Source organism: Anser cygnoides, chromosome 6, assembly GCF_040182565.1.
Source record: "Anser cygnoides isolate HZ-2024a breed goose chromosome 6, Taihu_goose_T2T_genome, whole genome shotgun sequence".
Classification (NCBI taxonomy): domain Eukaryota; kingdom Metazoa; phylum Chordata; class Aves; order Anseriformes; family Anatidae; genus Anser; species Anser cygnoides.
The window spans coordinates 16,396,827-16,414,724 of NC_089878.1; the positions used below are offsets into that span (position 1 = coordinate 16,396,827).

The window sequence follows — 17,898 nt, forward strand, 5'->3', positions numbered from 1 at the left end:
GAGATTATTCTCAATAAAGAATCGCAAACATATTTATAGCTCCCATCACAAGTATTTTTCTTTGCTCAGATACCAAAGTGTTGAAGTAAGTGATGTGATGTACATAAACAAACACCTAGATGTGTAGGTTGACTCACCCAGTCAGTTCAGTGACAGTGAGGTGTCTGATCTAGCTGAGTTTTCTTGCAACCTCCTATCTGTCAGTCTCCAAGTGTTCTAGGCCTGGCCATTACTTGTAAGAGGTGTTTCTTCCTAATGACATGGGCAAGTATAGGCAGGAAAAAGTTTAAGTCCTTCACAAAGGTCTCCCTAGCCTCCTTGAGTTTAAATAACATGCCAAGTTTAAGCAAACTGAAATGAATAAATAAAAGACTGAGCAAGGCTGCTGGTGCCTCTAAACAAAGGCGGAATGCAATTGCTCCTGAAGATGCTGACTCCTATCCCCGTCTCTCCATCAGCCAGCACTGTCTGTGCAGCAGATACTTCTGTTCCTCGGGGACCGTGCTTTCTGACAACTACAAGTGCAGAACAAGAAGGGATGGTGGCTTTTGTAGGAAAGTGTCTAGCATCCAATAGGTAGGATTTCAGTTGTGTGCTTCCTTGTGACTGCTTACACCAAAGCGTTATAGTAGCATCTTTGTGGCTTTTGCAAAAATAGGAGAAGTTGCTGGATACTGGGTTAGGTCAGAGATGTTTTCTGGGATGTGTGGCAGAAGAACCAGTACTGAAACTCTGCACTGGCTTGTGGCCTCCCTCTAGGGTAATCTGTTGTATCCTTATTTACAGCAGTAGGGTGCTGGAGAGCTGGAACCGCTTCTACAGAGGCAGCGTGCCCAGCTGGCTGTTCTGGAGTGTGTGTGTGCCACCTCTGTGTGCTGCCAGCTGAGTGCTTTCAAAGTGCTGAATTGAACCAAGGTAGTCTGGTACTGAGATGATGTCACAGCTTCCAGTCCATTTTAAGAAGAACTAGAAATGCTGACTTATAGGAGATGGGGGAATTGTTGGTTAAAGCAATTCTAGCTTGTCCCCCCGTCTTGCAGGATAATGCTGTTGGTGCTACAAGATTGTAGCAGACTGGCAATAATAGGGAATGGGAAGGGGGCTTAGCAGCAGTAAGGAAAGGCCAGTGAACACATGAGGTGGGGAAAAGACCTGAGGAAAGCCTGCAGTGGCTATTGGGAAGCATAAAGAACGTGACTACAGCGTCTTTTCCGTTGGAAAAGGCCTTGGGAAATGAGGTATTTCACATCTTCCTCGAGTCACTGACGTACAATGTTTGGGCTGTCAGAGTGCACTTGAATGTGCAATTATGTACTTTGGCAATGGATAACTAGAAAGCAGTTTGGGTTGTACTAGCAAAACTGGCATCCCTGGCAGGGTTGATTGTTTAGTGTTGAAACTGTGTGAAGCTGTCTGTTCTACATCTGCAGGTAGTGTATGGTCAGCTTCCTGGAAACTGAAATTACCAGTTAGGTTGCAACAAAGGAGTTATTGTAGTATTTTTAACTTGTCATTCACCTTAAAATGAATAGCTGGGATGGTATTCCAGGTTCGCAGAACTGATCACTGTTCAGATGAGAAAAACATGTAGTGTTTCAGACAAACCATGTTTGTTGGTTTTCCCAAAGATCAGCTGCTTTGAATACATATAGGAAGGATGAGGCTTACTGTTGAAATGTGAGGATATTTTTTTGGATCTGTAGGAGTTAATTTTTAGCTTATGGAGGACAAACAGCTTAGAAATAAGCCAAATTGGAAATACAGGTGGGGTTCCTTTCATATTCAGGTTGTGTTCAGTGAATGTGTAGATGAGAAAGAAATGAATAGAAAACATGATTGCTGCATAAGCTGGTTGTCCTGAAAAGACTTTATTGTTTGTGAAAGCGAAGGTGATTTTTGCAGATTTAATGATGAAATAAGCAAATACAGATATTCATGCTTTCAGTACTGTAACAGTAAATCATGTATGCATTAACTAAGAAAGTGACTGTGGTGCTTACAGTAATGGAGTTTGAATCAGGAGCAAGAGCTAACCTAAGCCTGATAGAGGTGAATCCTTTTGTAAGAATGGTGTTTTAGACAGAGTGTGTCCTGTACTGCAGGGACTATAGCTTCTTCCAATAATTTCCTGAGAATAATTTCCTGAATTGGAAGCAACATTCCTTGAAAGAAGATACTCTTGAAAAGTTACAGCAGAAAAGTCGAGGAAGTAAGTGCAGCATAGACCTTTTGATAGAAGTAAGGAGGAGCCAAAATTTCTACGGTATTATTAATGTTTTCTTAAAATATTAAAGTCACTTTAATCACCCTAAAATATTCAATTTGGTCCTGTCAGAAAGTGTATATATATATATATTTTTTTTTTTTTTCAATAAATCCCAAATGGCTAGCCACAAAACTGGATTTAAGCACTCTAGGGTCACTTTAAAATCCTCTGTGTATTTTTTGTTGCACAGAGGTCACTATGTGCACGTGGGTTGATTAACTAAAAATACCTACTAAGAACCTGAAAAGGAGGTACAGTATCCCACAGTTTTAATCACATTACTCTAAGGGTTTTGATCTCCTGCCCCCAGAGGCACAGCCTGCTTCTTGCTGCACTGCAACAGTTAACACCCTTCTGCTAGCGCTGCTGCCAGCGTTCTCGCTGACATCAGTGGTCTCTAAAGCAGTAAACAAAAAGCCGCCATGTCTGTTCTTCCTGAACTCGGGAAATCAAAATGAAATGCTAGTCAGATGGAGAGCAGCGAAGCTGGTAAGAAAGTTTAAACTGTTCAGAAAAGTTGTTGATGTAGAAAAGTGACTCTGAAAATGTTTAAATGTTAAGGTAAATACAGCCCTGTCTGCAGATCCTTCCGGAGAGAAGGACCATTTTTGCTTTGAATCATTGCTGTACTAGTTACAATCAAGAATTTTGTAGGATAGAAATTATCTGTTACCTTCTTATTCAATATTCTCTTTGGTATACTTAAATAAGAATACCTGTACAAATTCTCAACAGCTCAACTTTTTTTTTAAAATTTTTTTCAAAAAAAAAGTGCCTAACCTTCTGGATAAATTTTATTCTGAGTTATTGTTTTGTAATAGAAACTGAGTATGGAGTCCTTAGACTTGCTGTAGTCATGTATAAGTATGTTCAGGTTAAGGCATTGACTTATACCAGTCCTAGAATGAATGTAGAAATTAATACAGTTATTTTTTGAGTATTAATATCCTAGAAGGCATTTTAAAATGCCTTCAGTGCTTTCTAAATGATTACAAGATTCCTGTAGTAGGCTGAATCTCACTTTTCTTCTTTAAAAGATGTTTTTATTCTGAGAATTTAAATCAGTTCTTGTAAACAGAGAATAGGATTTTAAATGTCAAAGTAAGCTATCTGGCATTAGAAGCTCCTTTTGGGGGAGAGGAATGTAGGGCAAGAAAGAGTAATACACACTGTAACTTTGTAATGTGCATATATATATATATATAATGAACATTTTTCTCTCTAATGGGCTTTCGTATTGTCATGTAAATATGGATATGTCATGGAAGAAATGTTATTATTCTCCCTTCCTTTCCAGACACTCGAAGGAAAGTGGAACCACCTCTTGGAAGTCATGATCCTCGAACAGCAGTTCAGCTAAGAAGCCTCAGCACTGTCTTAAAGCGCCTCAAAGAAATCATGGAGGGGAAGAGCCAGGTACTTCTTTTAGGAGGGCTTGTAGGCCGACGTATCTAGAAACTGAACTGTTTACTGGGCTTCCTTGAGCTTTGTTTTTGGATACATCACGCAGATTTTTTTATTTAGACGTATGAAGAATGAGTGAATAAATTCAAAACTCACTGTGTGAGCCCAGGGGAAACAAATTTAAGTTGATGCTGACTTCTGACATGTCAGAATCAGAAATCTGCCAGTTGTTCAGTTTTCTGAACCTGGACCAGATGTTCTCATTTTACATTCCTTCCCATTTCTGTATTACCTTGCCTTGTATTTCCTGACTGTTTTCTTCCTTGAAGGAAAGAAATAGGGGGAAGTGAAACACATTGACAGTCACAAGTGGTAATGAGAATTCCGGGAGTGAATTAAAGCTACTTACTGTGGTAATAGATATTCAGCAATATGTGCTTGAAAATCTTGTGCTATTAACTGATTAGATTCAAATGGCTAAGGATTTGGTGGTTGCTACTGACTTGCTGCTTTTGCCTGCCTCTTCTCTTTTGGATGATGCCTTTAAAAGGAGGACCTAGCTGAGAAAAGAAGCCACAACTATTTATAAGTCATGATATAAATAGCTGTGTCTGGGAACAAGATGTGAGGAAGCAAAAGTAAAGGGGGCTTATAAAAAAAAAAAAAAAGATGGAGAGCAACTTTTTGCTTGGGCAGTTAATGAACAGGGCAAGGGGGAATGGTTTTAAACTAAAAGAGAAGAGATTTAGATTAGATGTTAAGAAGAAATTATTTACTCAGAGGATGGTGAGGCACTGGAACAGGTTGTCCAGGGAAGCTGTGGATGCCACATCCCTGGAAGGCCAGGTTGGATGGGGCCCTGGGCAACTTGTTCTAGTGGGTGGCATCCCTGCCCATGGTAGGGGGTTTTGTAACTAGCTTTTAAGGTCCCTTCCAACCCAAGCCATTCTATTATTCTATGAAAGTACATTTAATCAAATTGTTTAAACTGGAAAAAGGCTTTTGGCTTGATATCTTTTATAGGTAGACTTTGAGTAAACTCACTTAACTTTCAGTCCCATTCTGCTTGTAAAAATAAGTTTGTTTTGTCAGTGATATTTTTGAGCGCAAAACTCAAGCCTTTCATTGCAGTGAGCAGTATGGTGAGTGTGGCTCCGACAAATTTTTCATTGTGCCAGCTTCTGAAGGCCTTGGAGATTCAGATATCTTTGAGGCTATTAGAGAAGTTAGTGCTCAAACAGGCAAGATGCAGCAGTAAATGAGTAAGTTTAGATCTGTCTCTGGAAGCGGTCTGTTGTCAGCGTGCTGACATCTGTACAAATGGTAATGCCTCGCTGCCTCTGCCTGCAGCCATGTCTTGCTTGAATCACTTCAGGCAACAGTTTCTTTTACTGTGGAGTTGGTTTAGTTCTACAGGAGACCACTTTACTCTTGTAGAAAGCATGTGTCAGATCCTGAAAGGTGGTGTTCAAAGCAACCTTTACTGCTAACAGGGGCCAGACCTCTTTTCCGAATCCTTCCCTGAAGGCTGTTCCTGTCATGAATGTTGGTTCCAGCGTGAGTGAAGCGGAGAGCTGGAAGGTGTCTCTAGTTTCCTGCCTCCTTACTTCTCTCTAAATATGGAGAAACCAGCAATGGCTGAGTTTCTAAACACCCAGCCATGTGCAAGTGTGGCAGAGTCAGCGTGGGAGGGATGGTGGGCAGAGGCTCCAGAAGCTATGCGCTGCTGCTTGGAATAGCCACTCTGTCCATGTGGCAGAAACAGAGACTTGGCTCATCCTGCAGAGCCACAGCAAAAACTGTTAATCGGGATCCCCTGTATCTTTGCAGCAGTTCCTTGGCAAAGCTTTTCTTCGCATCTTTTCCTGCTTGAACAGTTTTGGACTCTTTCTATGTGAGTTGTCTTGAATGAACAGCAAGAAGTTGTTGTTGTGTTAATCACAGATGCTTTAGCTGCTAGACAAATTTTGAGGTCATGTCAAACCTCACTTTGTGAATATCCAAAAATAAACTCCAGTTCAGGGTATGCCTTTTTTCCCTTATGTGAAAATTGGAGTACAGATAAGCTTTCTCTGTGCTTACTCTTGGTTTGTTTTGAGAAAATTCATGCAGTGTTTTCTCTTCCTCAGAAAAATCACACATATTCAGTTCCTCTGAAAAGGCTAATTACCAGAACTGAACTCTAGCAAAGAATGATTCACAGTCAGAGCTGTCATGTGACCGTTAGCAGTTGCCTCCATCCATGGTGATTGTATCTGCTGTGCTCAGAATTTTAACTGAGAGATTTGTCCTGTTCTTTTTTTATAGCTACAGTAACAAATGGAGGTTTCGCCTCTTTGTTTTCAAGCCTTAAAAATGAGACAAAACTTCCTGTGGCTGCAGCAATGCTGTAGAACCAGTATATGATGTTAACTGCTCAATGTGTATGCTACAGGTGTCTTCACGTAGCAGTTAACCTGGAGTTTTGAACCTACATCAGTCTGGGACAAAGGTTTTACAACTGTTTACTGTTCTGAAGAGTTTGACCATGTAATAAAACTTTTTACGTTTGTCCATAGTTGTTTCAAAGTACATCCTAGTGTTAGCTATTGGAATTACCTTTGCATTGAAAATTCCTGATAGCTTAATTTACCCCTGGAAAACTGAACTTCTTCTGATTTTAAAATGTTCTGGTTGAGGGCCTGTTGTACCAGGGACAAATGTGAAAGAAGAACAATTAATACTTCGTATGTTTGCTGTTTCTTGACCTTTATCTACAGTTCTTGATATTTTTTTGCTCGTTTGTTTCGCTTTTCCTCTCCTGATTTGCCTCTCATACTCGATCAAGAAAGCAAAGGCTTATTAGACTTATTAGTCTCACAGCTAAGAACTGCCATAGCTTTCTGGCTTCTTATAAAATCCCATGAAGAATTCTTTCTGTGCATGTATGTGTTTATAACCGAGAGTGTGTGCATGCACAAATGGACGTGAATAAGTGATATTGTCATTTTATGTGCACAGTCTACAAAGCAATCATCAGCCTCATCATGCTTTTTTTATTCACAAATGAATTTTCTCTTCTGCCTTCCCTTGTAGGACAGTGACTTGAAGCAGTATTGGATGCCTGACAGCCAGTGCAAAGAATGCTATGACTGCAGTGAGAAATTCACCACCTTCCGGCGGAGGCACCACTGTCGACTTTGCGGACAGATCTTCTGTAGTCGATGCTGCAATCAAGAAATCCCTGGAAAATTCATGGGCTACACAGGTAGGGCTTATTCTCTAAGAAGTAGAACATTGTCCATGTGCTAAACTCTGTCTGGACTACTGCATTTTAGATTCTAACATCTGCTAGAGATGCTGTATGGGTCTCTAGCAGTCTTAGAAATAAGCATGAGGAATGACAGGACCTAATTCTACAGTTTTGTCCATGTGCATTGGTGGGTTGTGCCATGTCTGTTTGTTTGTATCAACACTGTTCATGATGACAAAACAAATAAGGCCACTGTGTAACAAGGATGTTTGCTGCAAAAAGTGTGCCCAAGTAACAGCTATGCTTAATAATAGTAATTTTAAAACATAATGGGCCGTGTGCTCTAGTTGAGGGTGAGGGAAACTTTCCAAAACCAAATGTGAGACATCTCCTGAAGGAAGTCCTTACCTCCAAACACTGGCTGATATATCTGACTGGCTGTTGTATCATGTGTTATCCATCATTTGACTCAGAGAAAATCCCGTAGTGTGTAATTATCTGGGTTTTGCTCTTTAAGGGAATATGAGAACTGGACTTAAATACGCAAAGAGGTTCTGAAGCAGGAAATCATTTTTTTCCCCACCACTGCACACCTCTGATCCTGTAGGAACAGAGCACTCTTTGTTCCTGTTCACTTATACTGTCTGGTTCCTCTTTTCATAGGGGATCTCCGAGCCTGTACTTACTGCCGCAAAATAGCCTTAAGCTATGCACACTCCACAGATAGCAACTCCATTGGAGAAGACTTAAATGCTCTGTCAGATTCTGCGTGTTCTGTGTCAGTGCTGGATCCTGGTGAGCCTCGTACACCAGTTGGGAGCCGTAAAGCTAGCCGCAACATCTTTCTGGAGGAGGATCTAACCTGGCAAAGGTAAGGTGAATGGCTTCATGTTAAGCTCTAGAATCTTAACTGTATTTTCAGGCTGTCACCTGCTGAGACAAAAGCTGATGGTTTATATTTGGTAAGCTTAGAAACATTTGTCTTGTGAAAAGATTCTGGTCTTGTGCTTGCTTTTAACATTCTCATCAAGTTGAAATGTGGAAACTTTTCTAGTGGAGTTTTAAATTATTTTCAGTTTTTCATTTAACTTACTGAAGCATCGGTTCTATACCAGTGACAAAGCAGAGGCTTCTAGCTTCAGTATTGGTGTATGGGTGTGGTTTTTTTTTTTTTTAATTGCTTCTAACCACCACTGTGTTGAGAGAAGTCAGTGTAACACTGATAAGTTCTTTGTCAGGTTTGTGATTGGGCAAGAGAATGTAAGAGATGCTTCCTGTGTAAATAAGAGAAATGGTGGCAGTTGCCATCTGTGTCAGCTGAAGGGACAGCTATAAGGGTTCTCTGATCTCCTTTCAAAATATGTTTCTTTCTATCCCTCTTGAATTAGGGACTTTTATTTTTGGAAGATAAGTAAATAAAGTCAAGGTCCTCAGGAACTAGCTTGCATACTGCTCGAGTAGAAGTACAATGTTCTTTTAATATGTGGGGGAGGAAGAAATAATCAAATATGGTGTTTGTGCTCATTTCCCTAAAAACAGAAGAACAGTCAAGTGTGAAACTACTGAAGAAGCTTTGAATCAGAGCCTTTCTGAGGGCTCTGGACTGGGGGGCAATATTAGTGATATATGCCTCTTTCAGGAGAGCTCTTCTAGTGGTTCTGATAGTATGAAAGGAAAAATCTCAGCAGGAACCATCTTCAGAAAATGTGCTGACTCCTGCTTTGCATACTGCTCTTCCGAGTATGGTGCTCCTATATGGAAGCAACAAAATAATCAGCATAAGGCCTAAATAAAGGAAAGTACCTTTAGTTTAATGTCATAGTCATCCAAAGCAGAATATTGAAGTGCTTGGGATAAGTACTACCACATTTTGAATTGGGGAATATTGTGTGTGTTCAGAATGCTCTTTCAGGTACAGGGTAATAGGAGGTATCATAACTTCTGTCTTCTGATCTGTTTAATAGTATCTGTGTCATGTCAATACAACAGATGCTAGTCATGGGCATGTACAGAAAGTATTTGTCTTTATTATGGGCAGTTTATAGCACTGGAGGGAAATAGTGCCTGTTCTTGGAAGGCCGATAACTGTTGCTCTTTTAGAATGCTTAGTCTTGCTGGGAGACCCTGACTAAACATGAGCTGTTTTTGTCTGTGAGAGGGAAAAAGACTAAAATTAGGTAGTTTATTATTGCTTAAGGGGAGTTCAATGTTTCTTCAGTGCTTGTTGCTGTTAAAATGAAAAACTTCACAATAGGCTGCCGTGCTTTTTTAATACTGCATTTGGTAAATTCCTAATTGATCGTCAGAGGTTTAAATTCAGGACATCAAACTTAAACTGTAGTGCAGTAGAAAGTGGGAACTTGGTACTCTATGAAAGCAAACCTTTCTATGTGTGGTTTCTTTATGTGAAGTAGTTTGCTTCAAAAGAAAACTTGGAGGTTAAGTCTCTTCCCAAAACGTATATAAGATGAGGCCTTTGCCTCTACTCCCATTCTGTGATGCAAAGCAGTGAGAAAGGCATTTAGGAGAGTGCTGCTGTGTTTACTTGTCTGATGCTGCTCTAATCTTTGAACTGTTGTAGCATAGAGGCATAGCTGCCTGCTTTAACTAACTTGAAGGGCCGTGTCTTGTAACAGCCAAGGAGTAGAGTAAGTGGGCAAGTACAACTAAGCCACTCAGGCAAAGTTGTATTGTGTACGTTTTCTGATGAATACAGCTTATTATGCTGGCAACATGTCTGCGACACAGAGCACAGCCGGCACAGCTGTTATCAGCGGGAGTGTGGTGACTTGTATCTCCTAGTTTTACCAGTAGGAATTTATGTTGTAGGTCTCTGTACAGCTGATCTCCTCCTTCCTGGGGTGGAAGGAAGAGGGCAAAGGTGATAAGGATAAGGTTAAACAATTACAGAAGCTTTTCTGTATCTTAATAAAAGCTGTTTAGCAATAGCTACAGATAGCATTGCTTGTATTGTAAAGATGAGGTGTTGGAGATGGAGGCAATGCCTCTACCTCCAAAGCACAGAACAGTAGCATGTAATAAAAGGGTGAATCTGTAAGAAATGGATATCAGGGAAGAGTGCAGAAAAGCAGGTTAGTATAAGAGGGTTGAAGAGTTCAGGACTTGAGTCAGAAAGGAGACTTAAATGCTGTCCCCTGATTTCATTGGCCAACATACAGGGAAAGATTTCCTTCTTATCTCATTGATTTAGCTATAATGGGTGTGAATATGAGGTAGCATTATAAGGAACTGTATTTTGATTCCAGCTGTTCTGATAATGCTGCATGTGACAAGTCTTTCAAACTTCTGTAACATACTCTTTTTTTTTTTTTTTTTTTCCTTACAGTTTGATTCACCCAGACTCTTCAACTACCACGTTGTCTGCACGCCTTGGGTCTGTTCAGGAGGATGCAGGGAAGTCTCCAGCTAGAAATAGGTATACTAATCATATCTGTGTATTTCCTGTTCTGGATGCACTCCTAGCACACTCTTCACTGTAAAGCCTGTATTTTGGGTCTTGTTTTTACTGAGCATGCTGTTTCGTATCTAAAATGGGACTCCCTGAATTCATATGTAATGGTAAGGAAAGACCACTTATGTACACGAGACCTTGAGGGTGCTCTTCTGCTTCTTGTGTGAATTGACATTGTCTAGTTTAAAAGCATGTTTTTTCCTACATGCTACAGTAATAGGATGATTCTAAGCTGGCCCTGGCAGGCCCAAACTACTTGTTCAAATTAACATTTAACTCTATGCCTATTCATGATCTCGCTGTAGTATATAATATCCACTAAATGCATTTGAGTCCTGGATATAATTGGTGTTGATGAGCACACAGATATGAAATGAAGTGTGACTGTTTTAGCCTTTGCTTAATACCCTTTTATGTAAATTAAAAATCCCTGCTGCTTACAGATAGGTGACACAGTTAAAGTAGCTCTTGTGAAATAAGTGGGAGGAATACTTAATGAGGGGCTTTAATGTCATTTTCATGTTCCATGTAAGAAGACTTTCTGTTCAGCTGCATTACTCTGTCAGACTGATTTATCAGTTCTAATTCTGTTCAACTTCAGAACATCTGAATGGTAGAAGACAGGCAGAGCTTTTGCCTGACTTGAATGCCTAGGACAGAAAAATTTTGCTTATTACCCCTAAGTGTATAAGGATGTGTAATGCCAACATAGTTTCCTTTTGATTCTGCATACATGACTAAAAAGGAACCAAGTAAAACTCTTTGTCAGCCTAGTATTCCTGCTCAAAAAAAAAAAAAAAAGGATGAGGAAAAAGTAGCCGTTTTGAGACTATTGTACTTTCAATGCATACTACCTTACCGTAGCAATGCCATCCTAATTCAGCTTTTGTATTTCATACTTGGGCTTGGCCATGTTATCCATTGAGAATTCTTGGAAACAGTCAGAGTATCTGTTAAGCAGAGCTTGCTAATTGGCTGAGTTTCATTCCAAAGACTATGGGCTGGCAACAGTTCTCACCACTGAGACTGCTGCAAGCCTCTTGGGTCAGTTCAGCATTGAAATTTTGATTTTCCCTGTTGCTGTATGCAGAAATGTTCTCCATGGGCACTCTTTATAGCACTGTTAGCATTACTAGCTTATGCTGCATGTTTGCAGCTGTATGATAAGAACTTGCACTCTTGTTATTCAGAGGCTTAATCTAGCCATGGGATATTGGAGCAGAGGTTATTTGGAGTTTGTATGTGCGTTTGTAGCTTTGCAATGATTATTGCAAAATGGTGTGTTTGCATTGGAGTGCATAGCCCAAATTTCCTAACAGTTGGGCTTGAGATCAGGTGAATGCTCTGTATCACAGTACAAGGAAAATTGCCAGCTGGACAGGGCTCCAGGTCCAGCAAACAGTCTAACAAACTTCTAACCACTGCAAACTGTCAGTCATGTATTTCAGAGATGTGAGGAGAAGGAATTTTGAATGGTTCAAGGGTAGGGAGAATCTCTGTGCCCTGTGACAGGGATCCTGGTGTTGGCTGCCCTTTCTGGCATCTGCCTTGCCTCCAAACAGCTGGACCTTCTGATTATCCAGCACCCCATTCCTTTCCCACTCTATTCAAATGCAGGCATGTATGAATTGCTGTGCCTAAACTTAGCTTTATCTGTTTTCTGCAAAGTGCTTTACAAGAGTTTTCATTTAACTTGGATGTTCCAGAGCAATATACACTTGCTTCCTAGGGATCTGTTCTCCTTTGACTGGGAGGGAAAAAGGGGAGCTTTAAGCAATGTCTGTACCGAGGAGGGAGAACAGTGTCAAGGAGTTAAGCTCCTTCAGAGCATGCTGTAAGATCACTGCCTGCTCCCATGAAGCAACTCACAATGAGCACTCACACTTCAATCCTCTCTCGTACTCCAGGTCAGCCAGCATCACTAACTTGTCGCTGGATCGGTCGGGTTCACCGATGGTGCCTACCTACGAGACATCCGTCAGCCCCCAAGCCAGTCGCACGCATATGAAGGCAGAGACCAGCGAGGATGAGCGCAAAATCCTTCTGGTACTTTTCATGCTTCTGTTTGTCTTGCTCTGTGAAGGAAATAACATTTGGCTTCCTTGTATCATGCAGTGGGAGAATCTTGCTGCCTTTAAAGAGCCTTTTCTGAGTATTGTTACCTGGACCTCTGCTCCAGGTGGTGCAGGGATGGAGAATATTGATATTGCTTTGGGCTTTTCTGTCTTTCTGAAGCAAATCACAGTTTTATGTGGTGTTTGCATAAAGATGTGTAGAGTTTTAGTCTTGGGAAGTGCGTTAGTGTGTGGAGTTGGTATACCATAGCTCTGTGTGGATTCAGCTTGCCACAATTGCAGTTGAAACCAAGTGATCTGATTCTGTATATCTCCATGTTCAGATTTTCCCCTTCGTAGCCTACATAAAGGGGAATTTTAAATGGTTGTTTCAGAATGTTACACCCTGATGAATGATTTAAAGCTGTTGAAGCTTATTGGACCAAAACAAAACTTGGCCCCTCCCCTTGTTTGCAGAATGAATGTAAATGTTTTTTAGAAGGTTGTTGTAACATACTTGTTCAAAGAAAAATCAATGTGTAACAAAGTGTTCTAAGTAATTCTATTATCTCCTCCCTTTTGATGGGAGTGTTGTAGGTGGCAGTTATTTTACAATGTTAAGTAGAAAATGGTGTTCCCCTTTGGTGGGGAAGAAAAAAGTTTCCAACAAATGGGGCAAAACAAGATGGAGAAAAAGGGAGGGGAGTGCTTTTTCACGCTCAAAAATTCAAGATAACCTTCCTAATTTTAAATGACAACGGGAAGTAAACTTGTTAGGTATTTCACAGAATGAATCATTAAATGGCTTGGGTCAGAAGGGACCTTAAAGATCATCTAGTTCCAACCCCCCTGCCACAGGCATTTGTCTGATGTCAGCAGAATGCATGTGAGTAAGTTGAAACACTTTTTACTCCTGGGTTGCGCAGCTCTGTAAAGGGACAAACATGTGAGACAGAAGCATTTTTAAGGCATGTCTTTACAACCCCTCTGTCCCACATGCATGTTAATGCAGAAAAAGCAAAATCTAAAATGCTATTAATGCAAGTTGGAGCAAGATGATCAAGTTCCAGTGCACTTCAGCTTCACATTGTTTAATTTTGTTGTTCGTTTTCTTAGCTGGGGGAGGAGGGGCTTGGTAGTATCGCTTCTGTTCAAGTACGTACAGAAGATGTAGTGTTAGTTAATGTAGGATTTGCTGTGAATTCCCACTGTTTGTATAATGCTTTTAGCATGTGGGGCTGATTCGTATCAGGAGGTAATTGAAAGGTTAGCACACTGCACTCAGAAAACTAATGAAATTTGCTTATGAAACAGTGGGTAGGGGGAAGATGTACGTACATGGAGTAAGCACATACTTCTATGAAACAAAGGTCAAAATCCTTGAGTTGAAAGGATTTGTTGTGTTCTGCCAGTTTGTCCAATTTTCTGAATTCCCTTTGTGAGTTAAGGGTAAAATTCAAGGCAGCTAACTGTGGAATTGCCACATGCATCAAATCTCATGGTCCTGTGACATGTATAGCATCAAATGGGTGAGGTACAGAACCTGGTGTGACAGTGGAGCTGCTGACATTGGCTCTAAAATGATGCCCAGGACAGCCAGTACTGGAAATAAAAGCAGAAAGGCAGCTGGTAACAAAAGTGGAGCAGAACTCTTAGATCTCATGGCACCCTTGGGAAAGTAGAATGATACGTGTCTGGCAGTTAACTGGAAAGCTGGAATTAGTTAAAATTTAATTAAAACATTTTTATTGTTGCACAAAAATAGAATGAGTGAGGCATTTGAGAAAGTGAGCTGCAGTGGCACTTCTCCATCCCTTGGGTTGCTCTGTTGTTCTCAAAACAATCCCAGGTTATATCCCAGGTTGCTACCACTCAGCAGCAACAGTTGTTCTGTGCCAAACCTGGGTGCATTTGCGAAAGAAAGGGGTCTGGGTGCAAAGCCGACAGTTCAGTTTGGATGGAGCATAGCCTAAACAAGAGTTGGCACACATGCTTAACAGGCCTGAAAATAAGGTCAGGGCACAGGTTAAAGTGTTTCAGTTGGTGAGAAGAGATCTGTAACTTCAAAAGAGATTAGTTAAGTTGAGCAGGATACACAGCTTTTTTTTTTTCTCTTTAGTGGCCAAAATTAGTGGTGGCTAAAAAAGACTTCATATTGGATGCTACAAAAAGGGGTACTCAAATGGTATGTCAGAACGTGAACATGGCGGAGTGCATTGCAGTGTCAAGTACTTGCTTTATCTAGGCTGGATAATGAACTAGGGTGCTTCACAAAGCCTAGGATGAGCACAGAAAGTATAGAAAAACCCTCTTCCAAAGGATGAGTTTTCCTTGGCCTTGCACACACCACCTGAGTTTGAGACTAGGGTGCAAGAAGGCAGCAGCGAGAGCATAAGTATGTTGTAGGTAGTAGAAAAGCTTGCTATGTTAAAACACCAAGCCCCCTTAATTCTTGTGTGTAACCACCTTGTTTCTTGCTTATTCTCTTTTCTGTATAAAGGATGCAAGGAGCTGATCTTGTGTTTGTCTGCCATTTCTGTTTTACAACTTTGCATAGGTTGAGCAGAATGGCTTAGATTTTATGCCTGTTTCTAGAGGGTTCTTGATCTAGAAGCTTATCTGAGGACCAAGGCTGATGCTCTTGAAACCAGTGCTGAGGTCAGACTTGTAAGTGACTTGTACATTTCCCTATCCAGGACTCAGTCCAGTTGAAAGATCTGTGGAAGAAGATCTGCCATCACAACAGTGGGATGGAGTTCCAAGACCATCGCTACTGGCTGCGGACGCATCCCAACTGCATCGTGGGAAAAGACCTGGTCAACTGGCTCATCAGAAATGGGCATATAACCACAAGGTAACCCTGCTGCGTTAGGAAGACAGGTGTCTTCTGACTCTGTGGCGGGAGGATGTGAGTTTCAGTTAATGTTAGGTACTTCAGACTGCAGAGATAGATCCCTTTGCAGGAAAATGAGAAAGAAACAAAATTCAGACCTACCTTTTTGTTGCCTACCAAAGCAGGTGGGGTTCTGATTCACTGTTGCCCAAATAAAACAAGGAACAGGGTGCTGACTAGTTCAGAAGCTGATGTGAGAGGCAGATTTATGGGTTAAATATCACTCAATGGGCAGAGAACCATGAATACATTATAAAAACTCTCTTTAAAAATAAATAAATAAAAAATTCCAGACCTCTGCTATCCTTTGGTAAATGGAAAGCAATTGCAGAGTCACAAAGCAATGGACATTTTGGATACCTGTTAACAAAAGCCTCTACTTCATAACATACAGGTCAAAATGAAAGTGTGTTCTCCCAGCTCCACAAAAGGGTTTTTGGCCATGCAAAGCATTTCCTTGTTGCTAAGTGGGGAAAAATCCACTTTAATCTGCTCATCCCTGGAGTGCAATACAGAAGAAAGCAAACTGTGGAGTTCACCAATATTTCAAAGGGCCAGTCTGACCTCAGGATCAAAAATCACTAGTAGAGTTTGATAGCTGAATTTTTGGTGGGCTCTCAGTATTGTAAATGAGTATAAAGAATCAGTAATATTTAACTATGCAAGAGAGATAAAACTAAGATGGTTTTCATATTTGTCTAGCCAGGGTCCTCACTCAGCAGATCAATATCTATAACTCAAGCTAAAGCTATACTGTTTATACTCCTCCAGTATCTTGTCTGTTGGACACCTCAGTTGAGTTTAGAGCACTGAGAACCTCTTAATCTAACTCCATACTTGAACAGTACACTCTGCTGCCTCTCCACAACATTTTAAATAGTGTCTGGTTAAATATGGCAGTGGAATACAGGAGTCAGTGTAGCAAATGATTTTTTTTTTCCTCTCGTACCATGCTTATGCCATATGCGTTTAAAACCAGACTTAAAAAACTGTTTCTGTTCTTATACCTCTAGAGTCCAAGCCATTGCAATAGGACAAGCATTGGTTGATGGACGCTGGCTAGATTGTGTCAGTCATCATGATCAGCTCTTCCGAGATGAGTATGCCTTGTACCGACCGTTACAGGTAAAAGGGTGAATCTGATTTGAGGGAGGGAGCAGGAATATTATGGTCCTTGCTGTGTTTGGCTGCTGACTAGAATCTTTTTCAGTCCCTTTCTCAGCAGCAATTGTGTGTTTTTCTAAATAAGCTCTCCTGTATAGAGAGTTAGAGTCCATGACTTTTCCCTTAGTGGTTTAAAGCCTGAGGAAGCTGCATTTGCCCAGAAAGCTTTGTGGCTTTCCTTTGTGGAGGATGAGTTGCTACACTTAGCGCCTGAAGGGGAGAAAAAGGTCTCCAGTCTTGGCCAGTGCCTCTCATGGTGGACGTCTTCCAGAGGCCTTGGAATGGCAGAGGGCAGCTGTCTGTAATGTGCATAGTCTACAATCTACTGTGCAATTACTGGTACTGAGCTTCTTTAAAACTTTTCAAAGAATGGATATTTTAGATATACAGTGTTGGACATAAGGTAACCTTCTTCCAATCTCCAGTGACGGCAGCAATAAGGAATTCAGTACCTTAGCCACGTAATGAAGGACTGGGAGGAGGTCTCTGTCATGCCTACCAAATAGTACTGGCTAGCTGAGAGGAAAGCAGGGAACCAGTGAGCAGAGACGCTATCCTGCCATATTTCATTGCAGTCAAACTTGATGAGGGGTAAAAGCAGTCACTGGCCTGAGTGGATTGCGGTGTTTTCTTGTTTTATTTTGTTTTTTACTGGAACAGGATATCTCTAGCCTCTGTTACCCGTAAGCATTTAGGTATAAGTCTTGCATGTTCTGCAGCTTCTGACAACAAAGAATAGCTCAGCTGCCCCATGAGCCACAGTCGGAAAGCTTGCAGCAATTAGCATCCTGTTTTCATTGCGTGTTTCAGCTTTTGGCCATAATCACATGGTCTTCTGTTGAGATTCCTCTGAGCTTCATCTGGAATCTCAGCTGGTTAACCATACTATCTCAGCTTGCTAGTAAAACCTTGCCCTTGACTAGCAAATTCTTGTGGATCTGTTTGTAACTATTTATAAGGGGATTACATTACTCAAGTTTTAAAGCCAATTCCTGTTCTCATCAGTTGAAGGTGCTATGTGATCCCATTTCTCCTGGTTTAGACAAGAGTCAGGAGAAACTGTTGGTGACTCAGTTGCTTGCTGCACTTGCTGTAGCCAAAGGAGTGATAGTAAGAATTTCACCTTGAGGTGACTGGGGGCATCAGACTGGCTGATGGTAATTACTTAGGTAGTCTCTGGGTTGTCTGGTGCTATAGCCAGTTGTTCTGACACAGGAGCCCCAGACAGAGCCTGACTTGTGAGCGAAACTTAGAGCTGCTCTGACTGGTCAGTCACAGAATCATTCCAGTGGCTTAGGCTTAGTCTGCTGGATTCTGGGTAAAGGATATGATCATCACCCACTTCTGTTGGGGATACCAAACATTCAGAACTGCTTAGGTGGGTGTGGTGAGAGAAAATGTGTAGTAGAATTA

The 17,898-nt window shown here is 41.0% G+C and overlaps 1 protein-coding gene across 6 annotated transcripts in view; it reads left to right on the plus strand.

The window, feature by feature from the left end:
* The window catches only part of PIKFYVE (phosphoinositide kinase, FYVE-type zinc finger containing), a 62,362-nt gene that overhangs the window by 6,485 nt on the left and 37,979 nt on the right, over positions 1-17,898 (plus strand). For 5 of the 6 annotated variants that reach the window (XR_010832189.1, XR_010832190.1, XR_007162435.2 and 2 more), the window contains exons 4-10: positions 3,564-3,682; positions 6,746-6,917; positions 7,566-7,773; positions 10,249-10,338; positions 12,282-12,420; positions 15,125-15,282; positions 16,335-16,446. Coding sequence is in view for 3 of the 6 variants with exons in the window: in XM_048061388.2 (XP_047917345.1) it covers positions 3,564-3,682; positions 6,746-6,917; positions 7,566-7,773; positions 10,249-10,338; positions 12,282-12,420; positions 15,125-15,282; positions 16,335-16,446 (998 nt within the window). In the remaining 3 variants the exon portion in view is untranslated. Of the gene's footprint in view, positions 1-2,520; positions 2,756-3,563; positions 3,683-6,745; positions 6,918-7,565; positions 7,774-10,248; positions 10,339-12,281; positions 12,421-15,124; positions 15,283-16,334; positions 16,447-17,898 lie in introns of those variants that run through there. The other variant, XM_048061390.2, reaches the window with a different exon arrangement.